A 19,659-nucleotide genomic window follows, 5' to 3' on the forward strand; every position below is an offset into this window, starting at 1 on the left:
TCAGAGCTGTGATGACAGTGTGTGATTGGTTGAGAGTGTCTACAGTGTCTGAGGTCATCAAAATGATTTGCACGTTGTTACACTCATGAAACGGCACACTTTAAGACCGAAATGCTTTCCAGGTTCATAAAGTGAATTGAAATTCCATGTTAGAGCGAATGAGGAGAGCAAAAAACAAAAGTTAGAGATGGAGAAAAAAAAAACAGTTACATGGCACTTTTAATGTGTTAACATGGAATTTCAACAGATATTTGATCCAAAATGAAGCCAAATGGCAGACTAATCAATAAAAATTAACATAGGAGCTTAGGTGATCCCGGGTCTGCATAGACAGTCACGTGACTTATCGACAATACACATCTGGGATCAGATTCAGTTTTCAACCCTGACACACAATAAGTAGTTTAGAGCAGATCAGATACAAATTAAGCTTTTGAAACAAAGTAAAAGCAAACACTGTAAGATGAACATTGTCTTCTCATATAAAGCTGTCTAAACCAAAGCTTCCTCTAGCCAGTGTATAATATATAAAACATTTTCAAAACCAGCAGAATCTAAGTGTTTTTACGCCTTAACTGCTAAGCATCTCTGTGCTTATCTACATTCTAGCTATCCTATGTAACAAATCAGAAAATCTGAAGTATGGCCTAAGTAACACCATCATAAGAGAGACCCAAAACACATGCCAGACCAAAGTCCAAGTAGTATACAGGCTTAACAGTGAAGCCGCTCTTATGCAGTGTAACGGTGCGTTTAAGTCAGTCCAGAAAGCATGCTTCCCCGACTTCGACCACCACTACAAGGCACACCTTTCCCCTTTAACCTTCGCCCAACATATCATGTCATCAGACCTGCATGGATCTATGTTGTTACTGCTGTGCAGGAGACTTGTTCTGTTACTCTGTGTGCTAACACGTTAAGTCAGAGACTCGTATCTGAAAATGCAAAAACATCAACTGCACGCTATCTTTTAAAGAAATTTTCAGCAGTTTTCTTTGTGCTCATCAACCCATTAAAGGTCAATAAACATGTTTTAATTACATGGATTTGTGGCTGAACCACTTTACAACTTTTTTTGAATTCCTCAAAGGTTTGGCCTTGGGTTCAATAAAAACAACATCACGCAGTATTGGACATGCTAAGACAAATCTGCTTCATCTTCTGTATTCATCCTAAAGTGGATCAGAAACCAGATAACAGTAATACCCCACCAACACCACCACCGGCCACATAGTAATTTGTCTTTCCTTGTTGCTGAGCATTTGATTTGTGTCTCATTGAAAACAGCTAGCACGTCGCTTCTGATTGTTATCCAACTGGCATTTTTTGTTGGTTTTATTTTTTGCCTTAATTCTCCTAATGAAGCATGTCTAACTCTTATCTTGTTTTTCCACACAGTTACAGTCACAGTTACAAATCAAGATCAAAAGAAACCTAAAGAGTGCAATATTCTCTTATCTACATCATCAACATCCCACCTATACAACAGGAACATTTGATAAGGATTAAAGAGGTGGGTGCAGGGGAGAAGATGGAGGAATGAAGAATGGGGGGGGGGGGGGGGGGGGGGAAATCTCTTTAACATTGTGCCTTTGGCATCAACACACTCGGGCATCGGAGTGGTGCACAAAGACAGGACACAGACTGGAGGACACGGACTGTCCAATGAAGGGAAAGGTCTTTGCACATGTGACCAAATCCAACGCAGTGGATTGGTTATCGATTAGTCCTTATAATATTCTCTGGTTGGCTGACACATAAGTGAACAAGTGCCATGAACCACTCATATTTTATACTTAAACAGGAACAGAAATCATAAACTTTTTTCCAGGAATACTGATTTTTTTTTCTAACTTATGAACAAACAATACACAGAGAATAGTCCATAGGCTGTTATTACGATTAAGTATCTGCCCGGGGAGTCACCTAGAAACGTGCAGTTTGACCAAACAAACAGTTTTCTCTTTTTTTTTTCTTTTTTTTCTTGTTTTTTAAATTTATGACAGGTATTCGTCGTCGTCATCATCATCCTCATCTTCAATGTCCTCATCATCCATACCGGTCTGGTCATTGAGGACAAACGAGTCTTCATCGTCATCAGTGAACAGCGAGTCTCCACTGCCAAGGTCTCCGGAAGATTCCAAAATCACACCTGGAAACAGGAAGGAAACCCAGTTTTGTATCTAATAAAGTCTGATACTTTTATAGGAAAAATGTAATCTATACAGTCATGAAAATGAAAGCTTTCCTAGGACTCTACGCACCCCTGAGAAAAACAAAGTACATCCAGTGATTCAGCAGCTTGTAGAACTACCTTTAGCAACAGTAACTTAAAGTAAATGCTTTCTGTATGACTTTGTCTCTCACATCTTTGTGGAAGAATTTTATACCACTATTCTTTGCAATGCTGCATCAGTTCTTAAGCATTTTTTGAGTGAACATCTGCCTATGTTTACTTCCAAGAAACTACGCCTCTTTAAGATCCTCTTTTTATACCCAATTGTGTGACTGACATGTTCACAATTAATCTGATTAGCTGCAGACAGAGCTGCCCTGTGCTCGAGTTGTCTGGCTTCAAAAAGCTATTACTGTGAGAGCAAAAACACTCATTAACCAATGTGTGACCTCACTATGGCTACTTCTGTCTGTTATTTACAGTCACATAGTGAATGTATTCCACTGACTCTGATAGAAATTTGGTTCAGTGGACTATCTTTGCCTGCACCATAATATTATGGACCAGAACCTCTCTCCCTGTGTGATGCAGCCACACATTTGGAGTCAAAGCCAAAGATATCACCATGACTGCCCAAAACAGATTTCATTTGGCCTTACACTTAAAGCAATAGTGTGGAGATAAGCTTAGGTGAGAAAAATCGAGCTTCGGGATTTTGTTGCCATTGAAAGAGCTGCACTCGCTAGGTTTCCCCTCTTTTCAGTTGCTGTGCTAAGCTAAACTACCTAGCTGGTGGATGTAGCTAAATACTATGGCAGTGGCAACGATCTTCTTATCCAGCCTCCAGCAAATTGATGAACAGAAACAGATGACAGGCTTCATGAGCTTACATTGATATCTGTGATTTATTTCCTCTCCCTTAATTTTTCTCATCATGCTGTGTGTCTCTCATTTTCTTAAACACACACACTTGACACGCTTGGATGTCTTGCCTACCGCAGTCTGCAGGGCCATGAGTGCGTGAGCCAGCCACCTCGTTGCCATAGCGATCCACACACCAGCACTGGCCGCTGCTGCTGTGACACTGGTGGGTCCGATAGTAACCTTCCTCATCACAAGATGGCAAATACTGACCTACAGGAGCGAGCCAAAACACACACCATGAGTTCAGGCCGCACAGCGTTTGTGCGCGTATTTGTGATTCTGCGTGCGTCTCACCGAGTAACTTCTTGCCTGCTTGCTTTTTGTTGATAATGGACAGCTCTGCTTTGCATGGGGAATCTGAAAGAGACCGACAAGGGACACACTGTTGACAGACTGCAGAAGTCTGCTTTTCTGGGAATGCGTAAATCTTCCTTCCTTTGTCTGCTTTTGTGCTTTCATATCGATGCTTGTTTGTGTACCTCCTGTGACTCGTGGGTAAATAGTCTCCCTTTATTACCCCAAAACAAGTTTTCATCCCTGGTTTCATACAAATGTGTTTTTCATGCATTTTTTTTGTATGACACTGTTTTGCATTTTATTGTGCTGTACAGACTACAATAATATCCAGTGCTGAGAAAAAAAGGCTGCTGCGACTGAATACAAGGTCTCTCTTATTATTATATCTGTAGAAGTTTGAGACTGAAAACTTAGATCTTGTTTTCAAACCTTTGCACAATTTCAGTTGATTATGGCTTGCTAAAGTGACAGAAGAGACTGAATAGCAAAGTAAAACTGCTACATTAAAGCGATAAAGACGCAGCAGGACAGACATCACAAATCAGTCCATCAGGCAGGTTCATAAGCAAACGGCTAGGTTAAATAATATAAACCACTTTATTTAGGTGGTAAAATTTAAAATGCATTTCAAAGGTTGCTAATAATTTGTCTCTGTAAAGAAAAAGTGAGCATGAACACCAAATTGAATCTTTACCATGTTTGCAATAGCGGACAGCTGAGGTCATCATTTTACTAATTTAATGTAAATGTCTTTTCCAAATAAATCTCGGCAAACTAATATGACTGGGTCCTTGTGTTTCTTCCACTAAGATCTCAGCACATTATTCAGTGCAAACAGTGTTACAGTAAAGAAAACAGGTGTGTCCTTACCTGTGTACCTCTGGAAGCCTGTGCACCACTCAGAGCTGGTTATAAATTTGTCTGCGTTTATATCGCAAGATTTGAAGAAAGCATCTGAGCAGGGCTCATTCCTGTCCAGATAGAGGCTCCTGATCTCTGATTGGTCCAGCTGTAGGTCAAAGTTAGTGTCCAGCCGGGAGAACATCCAACCCAGGGGGTCCTTACAAATAGCTGATGTCCCAACTTCAAACTCTGTGGGTGGGGGGAGATCAAAGAGAGTGGGTGGCTATATTAAGAGTTTTTGTTTATGACTGAGTGTGTCACTAAAGCCAGCCTACTCACTGTTCTTCTCTGGCTTCTGGATCTTGACCCTCTTGTGGTTGCCATTCTCATGCAGCACTCTGAACCAGTCTCTCAGGCGGCTCACCACCTCCTTCAGCTCCGACTCGCTGCACACTGCAGAATAGTGACACTAAAGATTAATGACAGGAAAGTGACACTTTAATGTCCTCCTGCCTCCTCATGGACACCAGGAGTTAAGAGTCAGCTATGGCACAGAAACTCTAAGCAATTTGCTATCGCAACGACCCTTCACCAGGGCAGGAGTTTTATAATAAAGATGGGGCTGAACACCGTGGCAAACCCCACCCAGGCTTGCAGCGTGTGCATTCAAGTGTGCAAAACTGTGTACCTTTCTTCTCTGCGGAGCTCTGTTCAAGCTGAGAGGGACAAGGACACATGCCAGGGCACTTCACAGTAATCTTCTTTCCCGTGATGCATGCTTGGTAGTCTAACTTACACTGATTGAGAGCGACAGAGACAGAAGGGACGAGGCAGAAGAGGAAGCAGAATCAGGATGCATGTCTCATCAGGGGGAAATGAAAAAAGTGCGACTTATGGGTGAGAGGTGATTAGATTATGTGTTTGTGTGTGCAGGCACCTTGGTGGAGTAGGTGTGGCCATCACTTCCACATACAGGCGAGGGGTGAACCACGGGGCACGGTGTGCACTTTGACCCTGGACTCTGGTACAGATTGGCATCTTTAAAGCTGGAGAGAAGATTGAAAAGACTTGTTGTTTTTCACAATCACTGAATATCTGAGTGTTAAAACATGTCAAATGAAGTCCCATTTAACAATGATGCCTTCATCACAGTGCCTCGTCGGGCCCACCCTCCCAGTTTCCTTTAAATCTAAATCTTTTCTAAGCATTTTGGATCTGTGCTGGATTGTCTTGTTCAAAAAAATGAGACGAGGATTTAGGATTTGTGTGTGATTATTTTCTGATTTGCTTGTACACTGTAGTGGGAATTGTGTTGTTGCTAAGAATGGGAAATGGGGTCAGTATGATGTTACTGTCCTCTGCCCAGTCTGCAGTGTCCTAGACAGAAAAACACACACACGTACAAAGCCCATTCATATCACTTGGCAGGACTTTGGGTCCATTGTAAGAAAGCACCAGTGCTGCGGGTAATTGGACCAAACTGTAATGTCACACAACAGTCGCAAGAGAGACTGGAAAACCAGTAAACCAGCTGGAAGAGAAGGAGAACAGCAGCCCCTCTGGTGCTGCTACTTATTATGCCCCATACATTAAAAGAACAAAAAAAAAATGCAAAACACAAAACTCTGCTTTTATTTTTTTCCAAAATTCTCTCTCATTCATGTTCCACTTCATAACAGAAACATCTGAAAAGAAAAATAAGGGGCAGCTGGACACACAGGCTTGTTAAAATATCAAGCGTGTGTGTGTGTGTACACTCTTACCTAACTCGCCTCTGGCTGACACAAGTGGCAGTCTTAAAATCCTCAGCCACACACACCTTGTGGCGACTGCATTTGATTTTCAGACAAGGGTCTTTGGCTGGATCAAGGCCTAAAAATACAGAAGAGACATACACAAACATGCTTTTTAACATGTGTATGCAACATTTATAGCCTCTCTATTTACAGTTTCCAATAATTCGTAATACTACGAGCAACGGTTAGCTTTTCCTTTTTGTTGTTTCAAAATCTAGATCAATGGTTCATAGTTAAACGAAGTGCTTCTTTTCACTTTCACATCTCAGTGACGTGAAAAGTTGTTTAAAGCTGAAGTGCATTTGCGTGTGTTTATTTGAGTCGGTATTTATTCACAGAGTACACTGGCCACGTGTCTCCCACACTAAACTCAGAGCCATAATGCCGTTAAGTATCCTTGCAGCTAAAAACAGATGGAAATGGTTTTAGAAGCTACTTCTGATCTTACATCAGCATCCGTTGAGTATCATTTATATGTGTGCTCTTGTGGAGATCCTCAAACTGATTTACTGTCAGATCACACAGGCAGAGAGGCATATGGCACTAAAGGTGGGGGCTGATTTTGGATCTGAATCTGAAGCAGACGGTATGATCCCTGCCAGTAAAGACAAGCTAGCTGCTTCTGACCCTGTGTCAGCTTTCAGCGAGTCACCTATGAGCAAAACCTAAGGCCCTTAGCTGTTCCCAGAACAGTCTGTGAATGACCTTTGCGCTAAAGAACCTTACTGTAATCCCTGAGCAGCTTTGGAAGATTATCCTGCCTCCACCCACCAACACACTATCTAATGCTATTGTTTGCCTGACATGTCTGTGTGTGTGGATGCGTTTGAGGATACAGCGATAAGTGAGAGTTCATGTCCTGACGTGCCTCGATGTGTGTAAGAGCTTAGCACTGTCAGTAATACAATGGGACATTAGAAGATAAAAGAACAGGAAATCATCCTGTTTTTTTCAGCTGGGTGCTGAGGTTAAAATAATTGGGGATGGCTTACAAGTAAAACCTTCAAAATCTCGTTTTATAAGAAAGAGCCACCATGATGATATTTATACACTGGATATGAGCATGGCTTGTATCAACCTGCACAACAAGCTGGTGGATGCCAAACAGAGTGACAACTTCTATAAGAACAGGAAACTGTTGAAAGTGTATTAATCTTTTTTTTCCTGCTTTGACCAGTTCATATTACACTACGGCTGCAGATCGATGCATACATCAAGGGTCCGACTTACTAATGCACTTTAAAAAGAAGGTGCAGTGACACGATCGTGTGTGTTAGACGTGCGAACTTTTTGCGACTGTCTGTGTTGCATATGTATTTCTAGAAGTTCTTTTCTCAAGGTGCAAAAATATAGGAAGATATTTTAAATCAAGTACAAAACCTGATTTACTAACTTTTGTGACACACAATTTACTTCTAATTGCATCAACATTTAATGTGGAATGTTTTTATTCTTATGTTATTTTTTGCACTTCATATCGAAGTGAACTGAATGTGCCTGTGTTTAGGAAACAGCACAACTTTTGTATTTGGGATTGCACTCACGTGTTATTTTGATCACATTTAGCAAATCTGACCATATGTCTGCAGACTGACGAAGATGCTAAATGTTCATCAAATGAGTCTCTACAAGCTTAACCTGCCTGACATTACCTCCTATATTTCTTAATCACAAAGAACACATGGGCTAAGTTGTAAATATATAGCTATGACTATTCCGTGCTCTTATTTTGATTATTTTAGGACTAACACAGCCACTTCAGTTCTGACTCTTTCTCAATCACACCCACCTTGATCAAAGGGCTTGGATGGAGTCCATGTTCCAGGCTCCTGAAACATATCATGAAAATACTGCTCAGATCACATATTAAGCAAATATTTCACTACACATGATCACCGTACACAGACTACAGATTAAAGAGTCATACAAACCTCAACTTCCTTTATGAGAAAGCATTACGGAAACAGAGAGGCAGGAATTAATTCTGATTAGGTTTAGCACTTGGAGACACACACACACAAGCATACAGTGTCATCCGGTATCATTGAGCATGCTTTGATTTTGTCACGATAATATCGATGTTATGAAAGTAGCTCTCCGTGGATAAAAGATGTCCTTGTCTCACTGTGTGTCAGTGCATGTGCTTTATACTTCTTCATATCACTGAAAAGAGAAATTTGTTTCATGCAACACATGCTTCTACACGACAGTGCAATAGTGGTGCAGCTGGTGAAGCTTTGCACCATTTAAGTTGTGTAAAATTGCTGTTAGTAACTGGATATGATTGAAATAAAAAGGATGATTAACAAATAAGCTAAATTGTGGTATCATAAGAGCACCTCTATAAAAATTTGCAAACTAAGAGATCTTTTTTATGTTCTCTGCATATATTTTTATCTCTGTAAGGCTACAGAGATAAAAATATATAACCCGAAAATATAAGTTTTTTGTGATTCATTTTTATATTTAACATCCTACAAAATGCTCTGCTCTATTAAAATCTTCCTCGGTGTAGTTGAATGAGTCGGTTCATTGCCTGTGAAAATGTTCCCACAGTCTAAAAAAGGAATTCGCAGAGGTGAGCAATTTGCCAGCTTTTAATAGAAGGCCAAGATGGAGACACACCCAGCGGGCGCTGGCTTATGATGCAAATGTAAAAGGAGCTTAAGAACTTGTGAGCTCTGTGTTGTTTTGCTGAGGTCAAAGATCTCACTGTCTGGTCTCTCCCTCTGTCTCTGGGCATCCATTCAAACCCAACACCGCACCGCGGTCTCTCGGATTCTGTCACAATGGTAACCCGTTGTTGTCGTCTCACCTGCCTGCTTTCTGTTGTGTTTATCGTCCACGTTCAGTCACACTCACACACATTACTGGAGATTACATCCGTTACAAGGAATAAACCAAAAATCCAAAAGATTAATGTTTTTTCTCATATGTGTGTACTAGCACTGAACCTTTTAGTCATACATGATGTTTGCATACAGTAATCAAAAAACACAACTCATTTATAAAACTGTCATATTTAGAGTTTCCAGTGCAATCATTACAAACTACAAACTTTCCAGAAAGAACAAAAGCAACAAATGAAACTAAATTTACTGTTAGCAGTTAGAGCTAATTTCAGAGTTTTAATGACAAAATACAATTATGACAAGGGATTTGTGTTTTAAACATAATGGCAATGCAGCTGAAAACACAGAGACAATTTCAAATCCAATTATTCACCCAAGTCCTTTTTTCGAATGACTCTAAAGTCTAAAAAGCAACCACTGACCTCCATGCCACAGATCAGAAAGATAGTTTAAAGATCTTATAAGAACGACTCATTTCAGCACAACTACAATGCACAAAGACCAAAAACTCTCCTTGTGAATTTAGTGATAAATTGTAGTTGGAAATTCATAAATCATGCACTGATGGTTCAGTTCTGTGGAGTTCCTTAGGCTCTTCTTCTTCTCTAAATATGGGATGAGGAATGATTAGGAAGTCGTTCATGTTCTATTTATGACTGGAGTCATTTAAAGCAGAACCACAACACAAGAATGACAAAACCACCTGTGAATACATCAGAAACTGTCCCAGGACCTATGAGAGCGCCTCATACATCAATGGGCTCAACTTGACTTCCAAAGTAGGAAAAATCTCTGCCCCCCAAAACCCCCCATAATGTCAAATTTTTAACTTGGAAAACAGAAGTTGCTTCTGGAAAAAACCCTGACCCTGTGCTGTTGTGGCCACAGCTGGACAAACAGAAAAAACCCATCCCACAGATTTCAAAAGCTGAAGTCTAAAAGCACAAAGTGAAAAACTCCCACAGTACTGATGGAGATGCCTTCCTTAATGATGACCTTCCTCTGCGTACTCAAATGCAAAACAGTGAAGCCGTGCTTGCTTTGTGCAGTACTCTTCAGCATGTGACTGTGATTGGAGGCCACTTTTCTGAAATGGGTTTGCTAAGTGTCTCTCTAGAAGAAGTTACAGCATGACGTTTGCAGTATTAGACATTATGAATGTGAACTAGCTCGCGCATCAGTCTGCTGCACATTAATACATGAATGAAAACGAAAATAACAAGCCATGTGTCTTTACTTCTATTACTCATAATTTCACTTAGAATACATAAATAAGTTTAGGTATGAGTGTATGGCTTCAAAGAAACATTTTTTTTAGTGGCCTCTGATTTCTATGGACACAGTTTCCTCGCGTTCTCCCTCGTACAGAGCAGATTAATTGTGCTGCTGTGATATATTTTGGCCATACATCACTTTGTACATGGAGAAATGCGATGTGGTGCAGTGGTTTGGACGGGCGAGAGATGAATTGTGAAAAAGCAATGACAGCGGAAGGCCAGAGTAACTACAGTTATGAAGCAGTTATTGCTTGGGCCACAGTGAGAAACTACACAACAGCAAAGACAAATGTGCTCCACCAAACACACGTTAAAAACTTAAATGAAGATGAAAGGAAGTTTAAAAAGAAGAAGAAGAAGAAGAAGAAGAAGACAGCCAAGTTGAGCTTTACAGCTCTGGCATGGCAGGACGTTTGGGAATATGAGTGTACTTTTACAAATATGAAGTACTGCAGTGTGCTATTCCAAATTATCTACTTTGGATGTGCTTGACAAGTTTGCACTGTTTTTCTAACATCTTACTCCAGTTCACTTGTATAGATTCACTTAAGATTATCTTAAGTTTTGTTTAAGATTTTTAGCAATCATAGCACACAGTACTGCAGACGGCTTGTATCTGTTGTTACAAACCTGGGTTTTAAGATGGACAGTGATTTTAAATTAGATAGTCAAATTAGGGGTACTGTCAAGTCCAGTTTTTATCATCTAAGGCGCTTGGCAAAGATAAGACCTATTTTATCCAGGCCGCATCTTGAAACGGTAATCCATGCTTTTATTTCATGTCGTTTAAATTACTGTAATGCACTATATTGTGGAGTTAGTCAGCATCTTCTCTCTCGTCTGCAGCTGGTCCAAAATTCTGCTGCACGACTTTTAACCAGAACTCGTAAAAGAGAGCACATAACTCCCGTCCTGGCTTCACTCCATTGGCTGCCTGTATATCTTAGAGTTCATTTTAAAATTCTCATGTTTGTGTTTAAATGTTTAAATGGTCTTGCCCCAACTTACCTCTCTGAGCTTCTGCATCCTTACTCACCCCCCAGGTCTCTCAAGTCAGCTGACAAGCTGCTCCTGGAGGTACCCAGGTCCAAGAGAAAGCTCAGAGGGGACAGGGCCTTCTCTATTGCTGCTCCTAATCTGTGGAACAATCTTTCCCAGCACATTATATCATATATGTCATTATATTATGCTGCTATTCATACTGTCATTATATTAATGCTGCTATCCTGTATATATTGTACATACTATTGTTTGAGTACTTACGATTGTTTTTTTTGTACTTTTTATATTTTACATTTATATTTATTATTGAAACTTGCACCAAGGGAGTGGCACTCCAATTTCGTTGTACTCTGTACAATGACAATAAAGGCTATTCTATTCTATTCTATTCTATTCTATTAGAGAGGCCCCTTCACTGTCCACTTTTAAAACACGTCTTAAAACTCATTTTTACCCTTTGGCTTATGACACAGTCTGACCCTGATTTTATTGTTTTAATCTAATGTGCTGATTTTATTGTTTTAAATGTGTGTGTTTTTTATATATATATGTTTTACTTATCTTATATTATTATTACTATTTTTCTCATTTTTTTAACATGCTCAATGTATCATGTTTGGCATGTCAAGTGTACAGCACTTTGTGTTCAGCTGGTGGCTGATCTGAAAGCGCTATATAAATAAATTGCTTGCTTGCTTGCTTGTATTTGGACCAATGAAAGAACTGCTCACAGCGACAGAGTTGCTGACCTGCAGTATATGACTAAATGTTGTATCTTGACTTAAACCAATTATACTAAATGTATGAAGGCAAAGCAAATGCTTCTATTTTACTTTTTTTTGTAGTCTATAAGTGACAATGATGTAGAATTATTTACACTGTTGAACTGAAGCTGTTTACCCCAACATCCCCATTATGAAAAAACACAACTTCAACTGTCAAGAGTGTCTCCCTGTGTCTCGCTTCCTTGCCTGCTGTGTGGAGGAATAGGGTCAACTCTTGCTCTTTCTTAGCTCTAATTAATTTCTCCATCTTGTCCTTTATTGTTAATCCTTCTGACCTTCACTACAGACTCTTTGGTACTCTTCACATCGTGTGTCTCTAGCTTCAAATAATAATAAAAAACGCTGTGGTAAAGGTGAGCATCTGCTTCTCTTGCTTAGAGTTACACACACAATCTGAGGTCTTCCTTAGCATTAGGAAAACACACAGAGCAGAGATGGAGCCATATAGTGAGGTATTTGTTTCTGTTCAGGATGTGCCCCTTCCAGCAGTGCAAACTGTGGAGACTGAATAATGAGAACATTGCATTATAGGGCCAGGCCCTCTGGACCAGTCAAGACAACAAAAGTGCTTGCGGTCTGATTCCTTAATGGAATCAACAGACGCACGCACACAAGCACGGACTCACACACACGCACACATGAGCGCACGTCCATGCACAGACAGCTCTGCAAACAAACATACTTATCACCACAGCCCTGACTGCAGTGTCAGAATCTGTCAGCACTACAAAACATCAAATAACTGGAAGAATGCACTTCAGTGCACATGCAACCCGCCACCCACTTTCCTAAAAAACACAGAAAACCTAAAATTCAACAATAGACCTAAAGGTCTCCTGAGTGTGCTCGAAAATGGCAACTTTTCAATTTATCTCTCCATTTGTTTCCACCTCTATTCTTTGCTCTCCCTCATGGTTCTAACAGCCTTTTTTTCCTCATGTGCACCAAATCATGCAAACACAACAGTGTGTGGCTAATACCCTAATTTGCTGCTGTGGGTATCGATTTGATGCGGTTTTATCCGGATGCCTGTAGAAACATTTCCTAGTGACTATCTTGCTTCCGACAACCGCTTTTCTCACCTTTACTTCACATTTTCCCAGATCTGATTTCGGTGCTTCTAATTGCATCCTAATGACCTCCTTTCCTGTCCTTGTTACCTTCCTTCTGATGTCTAACAGGAGAAATATGTACATTTTTTTCACTGTGCCAGCTCTGCTCGTCTTGCTCAAGCTTGTCGCATGCATGCACTCGCAAACACATACAAATCTACACTGAGGTGCTTTGAAGCGGAAAACGCCTGAAGCTCTGTACCTTTCCTACATCATTCACACTCCACAACACAAACAGTGTAGGACTCTCTCTCACACACACACACACACACACACACACACACACACACACACACACACACACACACACACACACACACACACACACACACACACACACACACACACACACACATACAGAGAAAACACAGAGACAGGAGCGACTACAAAAAGGTATAATCTGCTCTTATGAGAGTGGCCTACACAGGATGTTATTTTCCTCCTATAATATACCGCACAATAAATTGGCGTGAATGTCATCACGCATCACTCATCGTGTTTTTCCTCCAATTGTTAACAGTCTCTTCGCTCTGTGCCAGTGCTGCAAGCAGGCCAAGGTCCAGCAAGAGAAGCAGAATATCTAAAAACTGAGATGGCACCAGTGCTGAATAAGACAGCCCCAGGCCTCCACAGCCACCCTAACAGGACTTAACAGTTAACCAGTGGCCAAAATCCCATATAGTGCACTTAGCATGAAACCCACTTATGGCTCTTGCTGAAAGATGTAAAAACAATAAAAAAAATTTTAAAAAATACAGGCCTGACATATAAAATGAAAATCACAGGAAAAAAAAAGTTGTGCACAGAATCCCAGTGCACTGGTGGAAGAACTGTGTATGTTTCACTATTTTAAAAAAAATCCTTTTTAGCTTTTAATTTGTTTTAAACTATTTTCAACTTTGTTCCATTTGTTTTTATTGCTATTAACTTCAGCCACCTCTTATCACCTTTCATTTTTATGGAAATTGGTGCAGAGATTTACTGAAATAGGTAAACTTACAAGTGAAAAGGAAAAATAATTTGTACAATTCTAACGTGCTTGAAAGTCATTGTGTGGTATGACCAGCTTTATTTTTCAAGATGATCCCACACAGATGGATCAACTGCAGGGCCAGATGTATCTCTCATAACTTTTAGATACTGTTCATCTGCTGTAGATTCTTTTTAAGGCTTGCCACGTCTTCATTTGTCTTCCACAGTTTCCTCAAATTTATTTAAGTACACACTGCACACCTGTTGTGACACACCAAGTTGTCGGCTAGTGTCTCTTTGGAATTCACCTTGTTGGTGCAAAAATACAATTTTATATCTGTCAAATTAAGTTATCTTTGGCATTTTTCATAAATTCAACTAAAGAAACAGGAGCAAATTCTCTGTTTTTACGACAGGCTGCTACTAACAAAGTGCTTAAACATACAATTGAAAATCGGTTCTTTGCTAAGTCGTTTGCTTTGTAGATACAACTGGCTCAAACCTCGAGTTAGGTGCTTTTTTGTATAATTGATTGACTCATAGGTCAGTGTTAACAAACAAACTAACAAATAAAATATAAACATTTTACAGTTACAGGGACTAGGTTGAAAATGAGTGAAAAAGCAGCCAATGTCCAATGAAAAACTTTGAAAGACCAGAAAGACTGAAGAACTATTAGTCAAGACCATTAAAAAAACCAAAACCAAGAAAGCCTGGATCCTTGGTAGCACAATGTAAAGAAACGCGGGGTGGCTTTTGCGTAACTGCAGATGCACACAAGGATTTGTAACACTCACAACATTTAAAGTTAGAGAAAATGTTTAAGATAACCTAGCCTGCTATTTGGTCATTTGACAAAGTCTTATGGGAATATTTTTTCATTTGTGGTCCTTTGTGAATCTTTGACAGCTATGGAACAGTTAAAAGACAACTTCATGCATTGCAATCACATGACTTTAATTAAATAGTCTTTGAATCCCTGCAGGGGAAACCCCAACTTTAAAAAAAGCTGATGTAACCACTTCCTGTATAGAAACATTATGTAGGCCATGTCTCCAAAACAAAGTTCATATGTATTCACAAGTTGTGCTCGATGTCTTGTGACAGTCGGTTGCAGCTTTCCTGTGCTGCTTGCTGGCCCCTCGAGCTCTAACCTCTGTACAGCGAGTGCACACAGTATGTGACAGCAGCGTGACGCTGCTGAAGTGATTGTGTTCCTTAATGCATGACTATATCAGTCAAATTGCCATCACCTCTAACTATAGTGCATCATCATTAGCACAGAAACAGAATCGGAAATTAGACTCCAGAAGCACTGCACAGGTGTTAATGATCTACAAACACAGCAAGCCTAACAACACATGTGTTTCATCTAGTTCCAGATAGGTGCACTGAATATGATTTTATTTCTTTTTTTAAAAACTTCGATTTTAATGGACCTATATTTGGATTGTTGGATTTCAACCACAGTGTTGAAATGCATACAAAATATCCGAAAGGAAAGATGAATAGATTGAACATAGCTGCTTTATAAAATGCACAGATACATTACTGCGTGCAACAGTGCAAAAAAGAAAAAAAACAAACAACAAAACCACACAGACAGACAATTTGGGACACAACCTTAAAACGGGAAATGAAAGGCACACATGTATATACAGAGCATTCAGTACTTTTGCACTCCACCTCTAACTCTAATGCCTGCTGAGCCTCAAGGTTAAATCACACAGATGTGAATGCACACGAAGCTTTCAGCTCACCGACAATCATTCTACATGCTTTCATGTTTCCTTTCCACTCTCATTACTCTGCCGCTTCTTCTCACCTGTCTATCTGTCCATCTATCTATCAATTCTTATGCATTAACACAGTAACAAAGCTCTGCTAACTTTCTTTCTACCGCCTTCTTGTAGCTCAGGATGTCAGATCATCCTAAATAGCACACGGTGCGCAGTTAATCACATTTCCTCTCTTCTTGGTTCTGACACTCTATTTGGATAATCCAAATCCTGTTCAATAGTTGGACCTGAATGTATCACATGGCTCCACCTGAGCTGATGGGATCTCACACAAGTGTGACTGGCAGAGAAAGTGAGACAAATAAGTACAAGTTACATAGAAAGCCGTGTATAAAAAACAGCACTTTCTCTTAGCTTTAAAAAAAAAAATAAAAAATACATTTCACTTGCGCTTTTGTTGCTCTGCCTCTCTGTCGGATATCAAACACGTCAAGGACCTTCAGGTAACAATTCCCAGTGCATTTGTTCAGCAGTGTGGTAAAACCACTCAGAGCTGGAGTACATTTTTTCTATCATGTTAAATCTGTTTGTTTTTCAGTCACTGAGGTACAGTACATAAAGACTGTTATGTGCAGACATGCTTATTTTCATATATCCCATCTTGTGAGTGAGAACAAGTTCAAGCCTGCACAAATCAGTCCTGGTGTGGAGCCATTTAATCTGTGCCTAGAGGGAAGACGTGTTTTTTTTTAGCAAATACACACCACCTAAACTCTATTGGACTATTTCCAGTTTTTTATCTGTATAATACAGATGTTATGCCTTTAATTACAAGCTAAAAAATCTTTAAGTATTGCTCAAGGTAAAAAAAAAAAAGTATTTCCATTACTGTAAAGAATGACAGTTGTTTATGGGACATATGCATGCAGCCTGGCAGCAGGACCACATGGTCAGAGGCTACTGGTATGTGCCATGACAATCAGTGGCGGCATTAACTTCACTAAGTGGCCCTAAATACCCACGTCAGGTTAATCGTGGCTGACAGCACCTTCTTGAAGTCAGCTAGTTAAGAAGCTGTTAAAAGAGGAGACCAAAAGGCGCACAACACATTGCGTTATATTCCTTTAATATTCCCACAGGGACCCACGGTGTGTGGGTTTAAAGTGGACTCGCTCTAGGCCTTGCTGCTGCTGACTCTCTCCTCATACCTGCTTATTATAATTAGGCCCCTTTTTGGGGGGACTCTGTGGTGCCTCACAGACTGCTCTGCGCCTTTGTGATTCGCACAGGCCTCGGCTATCTCTGCTAAGCAGGGTCTGCTATCGCGGAAACACACTCACAGGCAAGGATCATCCCAGCATCGCTATTAGTGTATTTACTGTCTCAGCGGAGCGGCTGATGAACGTGTGACAAACGGCACAACGGGCCCCGTGACGCGGCGCTTGGACACAACGACAAAACGAGGAGCGCGTGATCACAAACCAATGAGGGTGGCTAGAGGGAGAGAAAAGAGGGGGGCTGGAGCGGGGCGTAAATGAGATAATGTGGAGTTGGGGTGGTGGGGGCGATAATAATATAAGCCTGAAATGTTACTTACATCTCTGAATTTATCCCATTTCCCCGTGAGCCACTTATCATCCAGAAAATTGCCGCTCTCGGAGCGAGCGGAGACGTGTCCAAAGGCGACGGCGCACACACACAGCAAGGCGACGCTCAGCATCTGCGGACACACAACAGCACACACAGATAGAGAGAGGACATTGGGTCCGGCTGTAGGACACCGCAATCGCGCTGAAACAGAAGCAGTTCAATCTGCGTCGCATCTGCGACGAACGCTGAGCGTCAGCTCGGTAAATATCAACACGGAGCTTTCTGGTGGTTTTTTCCTACCTTGTCGCATCAGCTGCTCTCCAGACTGTATGTGCTCGCTGCCGTTCCTGTCACTAGTAATAGCAGCCTCTCCTCCCTCACCGTCTCTCCGCACCGGCTGTCTGTGCGCAGCAGAAAACGGGAACGCGCTCGGATGCGTGCACGAGCTCTGTGTCTTTTTCTGTTTTTTTGTATCCGCGCGTAGCAGACGCTCCTGATTGTTGGATGTGGTGCTGCTATCAGCTAAAGCGATTTCCAGTGATTACCGCTTACGAAAACTGTAGCGCTGGTCTTCAGTATTTACAGTTTTGTGTAAGAATCTATTGTAATTCGCACTCCAACAATAAATTACTGTCAGTATCTATGATGTACATTTTCTTGTATACTTTTTCAATTAAATACACAAAAGGAGGTAAAAACAAACACATCTAAAAAAAGATCTCTTGGGAAGAGCAGTTCATGTGCAGTTCTGATTTGGACTGTTCCAGCAGTCAAATAAGGCCTACCGCAAACTTCGCTTTGCATGTTTTTAAAGGGTAATGATGGCTTTTAAAAATGTAGATTATAATATTCATATTCAGTTGTTCCCACAAAGAGTTTTAAAAATGAAATCCCAAACATGTCTTTAAAAAACCCTAATTTAATAAAGTAAAACTGTATTTTTCAGAAAATGTCATGTATGAGCGTAAACTCTATCTGGTGCTGTATATTAATGGGATTAATATTAGGCTAATAGCACGAGATAAAAGGAGAATTTAACAACAATCTTTTTTCTTCTTTTTTTTAAAAGTAATATATGTGAAATTTTAGTAAAATTGTGACTGTGTTTTTTTGGTTGTAAAAAGAAATAAATTTTCTTTTAAAAAAATATGCAAAAATCATGTTTATTAGGCACAATTTTTTCATGTTATTTTACATTAGACAAGTTAACTCACAGACTAATTTAGGTAATTATATTGATATTCCATGTATTTAAAATAATGGGAACATTCTGTAAATTTTTTAAAATTAAAATCCTGTTAAAATACAGATTTCATTTACAGTGTGCGTTAAGTAATCTAATCATAAAGGAAGGTTGCAGAGACATTTTATATTTTGTAAAAAGGATAATAAAAGTAATTATTCGAATTAAAATATGATCAAAAATGAATTCAAAGAAAAAGAGAAAAGTGTTTTCTCCCAAATAAATCAGTCTCATCAGTGCTGTTTGCCCAGGAGTGATGTGTGAGAGAGTTTCACTCCAAGGTCAGCTGAAAGGTCAGAAATTCCCCCAAATGAACCACTCTGCATAATCTGTGGGTATGGGTGGAGCCACTCTCTGTTAGGTTAACCCCAATTTTGAACATGCAAAGTCCAAGATCTTCCTCACAGTGGCTCTCTGTGTGGGGCAGTACTTTTGGTTTTCAAAGAACATCTCAGGACCACATTGTGGCTTTATTGTTATGGTTTACAGCTATATGATGGCTCATACCTTGCCTCCATAGTGTAGTGGTTAACACATTAGCTTGACAAGAGAAAGGTTGCTGGTTCACTTCCAGGGATTGTGTGAGGAGGGGCATCCTGCTGTGGTGAACCTTTGTGACACGGGAGCAGCTGAAAGTAGCCTGATGGGTGGCACATTTAAAGGGACAAAAGGAACCAGCAACAAACTATACAGTTGTTGAGTTAACTATCCTCTGCAGGATGGCTCTTTGAGAAATGCTCCATGTGACTGAAATGACTGAAGCAATATTGTTTATAATAATATATACATTATTTAACTGACAGTTATTCCAGTGTTACCTTTGGCTCATCGCCAGTCCATCATAATGGCATCACAGAGAGACGGGCAACCAAACACTCATATATCTACAAAAGTAGCCAATTTAGAAAACCCAATCAACCTATTTATCTAAACCACAGGACACACACACACACACACTCAAACGTCACGCTGAGAGGCTTCAGCTGACCAGCAGCTTCAAACCCTTCTTGAGGTGAGAAAACCCCGTTAACCACTCCAACACCATGCCCTC

The 19,659-nt window shown here is 40.2% G+C and overlaps 1 protein-coding gene across 1 annotated transcript; it reads right to left on the minus strand.

Annotated features, from left to right (window-relative positions):
* Nucleotides 1–201: 201 nt before the first annotated feature.
* spock3 (SPARC (osteonectin), cwcv and kazal like domains proteoglycan 3) lies at nucleotides 202–17,815 on the minus strand. The gene is made up of 11 exons (XM_026171080.2): nucleotides 17,666–17,815; nucleotides 17,373–17,495; nucleotides 7,826–7,865; nucleotides 6,004–6,112; nucleotides 5,178–5,286; nucleotides 4,929–5,037; nucleotides 4,580–4,693; nucleotides 4,268–4,489; nucleotides 3,395–3,457; nucleotides 3,173–3,310; nucleotides 202–2,152 (listed from the first exon to the last, which is right to left on the minus strand). Exons 2-11 carry the CDS (start codon nucleotides 17,493–17,495, stop codon nucleotides 1,998–2,000), a joined length of 1,182 nt encoding a protein of 393 aa, XP_026026865.1. The 5' UTR covers nucleotides 17,666–17,815; the 3' UTR covers nucleotides 202–1,997.
* Between the last annotated feature and the right edge of the window lie 1,844 nt (nucleotides 17,816–19,659).

The sequence above is a fragment of the Astatotilapia calliptera genome, chromosome 6, assembly GCF_964374335.1.
Source record: "Astatotilapia calliptera chromosome 6, fAstCal68.1, whole genome shotgun sequence".
Classification (NCBI taxonomy): Eukaryota; Metazoa; Chordata; class Actinopteri; order Cichliformes; family Cichlidae; genus Astatotilapia; species Astatotilapia calliptera.